Source organism: Tupaia chinensis, unplaced genomic scaffold (genome assembly GCF_000334495.1).
Source record: "Tupaia chinensis unplaced genomic scaffold, TupChi_1.0 Scaffold146907_1, whole genome shotgun sequence".
NCBI classification, from domain to species: Eukaryota; Metazoa; Chordata; class Mammalia; order Scandentia; family Tupaiidae; genus Tupaia; species Tupaia belangeri.
Window position 1 is genome coordinate 1880237 of NW_006206760.1, and position 1451 is coordinate 1881687.

At 45.6% G+C, this 1451-nt stretch overlaps 1 protein-coding gene across 1 annotated transcript in view; it reads right to left on the reverse strand.

Annotated features, from left to right (window-relative positions):
- The window catches only part of KLB (klotho beta), a gene marked incomplete in the record, with an annotated part of 35652 nt that overhangs the window by 9960 nt on the left and 24241 nt on the right, over nt 1-1451 (reverse strand). The window contains 1 exon segment of the mRNA XM_014584456.2: nt 838-1106. Within this exon segment, the coding sequence (XP_014439942.1) occupies nt 838-1106 (269 nt within the window).

Genomic DNA, 1451 nt, shown 5'->3' on the forward strand with positions numbered 1-1451 from the left:
CTTTCCCTTTCTCTCTCTGTCTCTCTCTGGGATACTTAAAAATAATAACAAATAAAATTAAATAAAATAATTCTTTAAAAATTATTAATTTTTTCGGCAGGTGGGATGGTGGTTAAGGATGCTGGACTCCCATATGGCCGGCCACAGTTTGAGTCCCGGACCTGGCGGCTTTCTTTCTCTCTCTCTCTCTCTCGCTCTCACTCTGTCCCTCTCTGGTCAAATTAAAATAAATAAAGTTAAAGTAATTATTTTTAAAAATTATTAATTTATTTTTCCCCTAAGCTAGCAGAGGACATAGCAGTTAAGGTGCTAGATCTCACATGGCCAGTTTTGTAGTTCAAGTCCCAGACCTGGTGGTTTGAGACTCACACTACGCGTGTGTGCATGCATGCTCAAAATCCCCAGAGGAGTGAAGGATAAAGGACTGTAGCATTGCCATGCCCCCTAGGGTGTGGCTTCTCACTCTCTCCACCCCCATCTCTCACTGGTGAGCACATACATCCTATAGCAAAAAAAATTTTTTTCCACGTAATTTTGATAATACTAACAAATGCTTCACACAAAAATGACTCCATTCCCTCGACTGTAATGCTCTTTGAGGCTCTTTATCTCTTCATCTCCATCACCAAGGACAAGGTCTGGCCCATGAAAGGCCCTCCGTAAGTATTAATCTCCTCCTTTTCTCTCTTCCATTTTCCCCAGCTCTCTTTCATAACCTCTAAATAATCGTGGCATTTGATATTGTCTGACAATGGTCTCTGAGCTATGGCCGAGTCCACGAGATAAAGTACCATGTCCTGTTCACTGCAATTTAGTTCCTTGGTAGTGGCCACTTACCTTAAGGACAGCTTCAGTGATACCCCAGGAGAAGTCACAGGGAAACTGACCCTGCACGTCTGCAGTGGACTCCTTGAACGTAAAGCCGTTTTCTTGTATGATCTGCTTATAGTAATGCGCCGAAGACTTGGGTTTCCTTTCTTTCTGCGTACTATTAAAGTCGACATAAAACAGTCCGCGGCGGATGGCGTAAGCATCCTGCCATTCAAAGCCGTCCAAGAGCGACCAGGCGGTGTAACCAAACACTTGGACGCCGTCAAACCTGATCGCTGCACAGAGAGCAGAGAGCAGAGACGTTCAGAGATCTAAACACTCGTCCATGCTCACAGTTTCCCTGACAGCATGCCAGGGGACAGCAGATTGGGAAACCAACCTTTCCCCTACTTTGCAGGCCCATTTTATCAAGCAGAGAATTCATGTTTACACTTGAAAAGTGGCAGTTATTTTCATCCCGAATGTACCTTCCCACCCCCAACAGCGAGCGAATGACACAGTGAAAGGATCCACTTAAAACCATTCCTGGGGATTGCGGTGTGGCCATCCTCCCTGGGGGGTGATTTCTCGCTTTCTGTCTCTCTGTCTCTCTCTGTCTGTCTGGCGAGCGCATGCGCCCT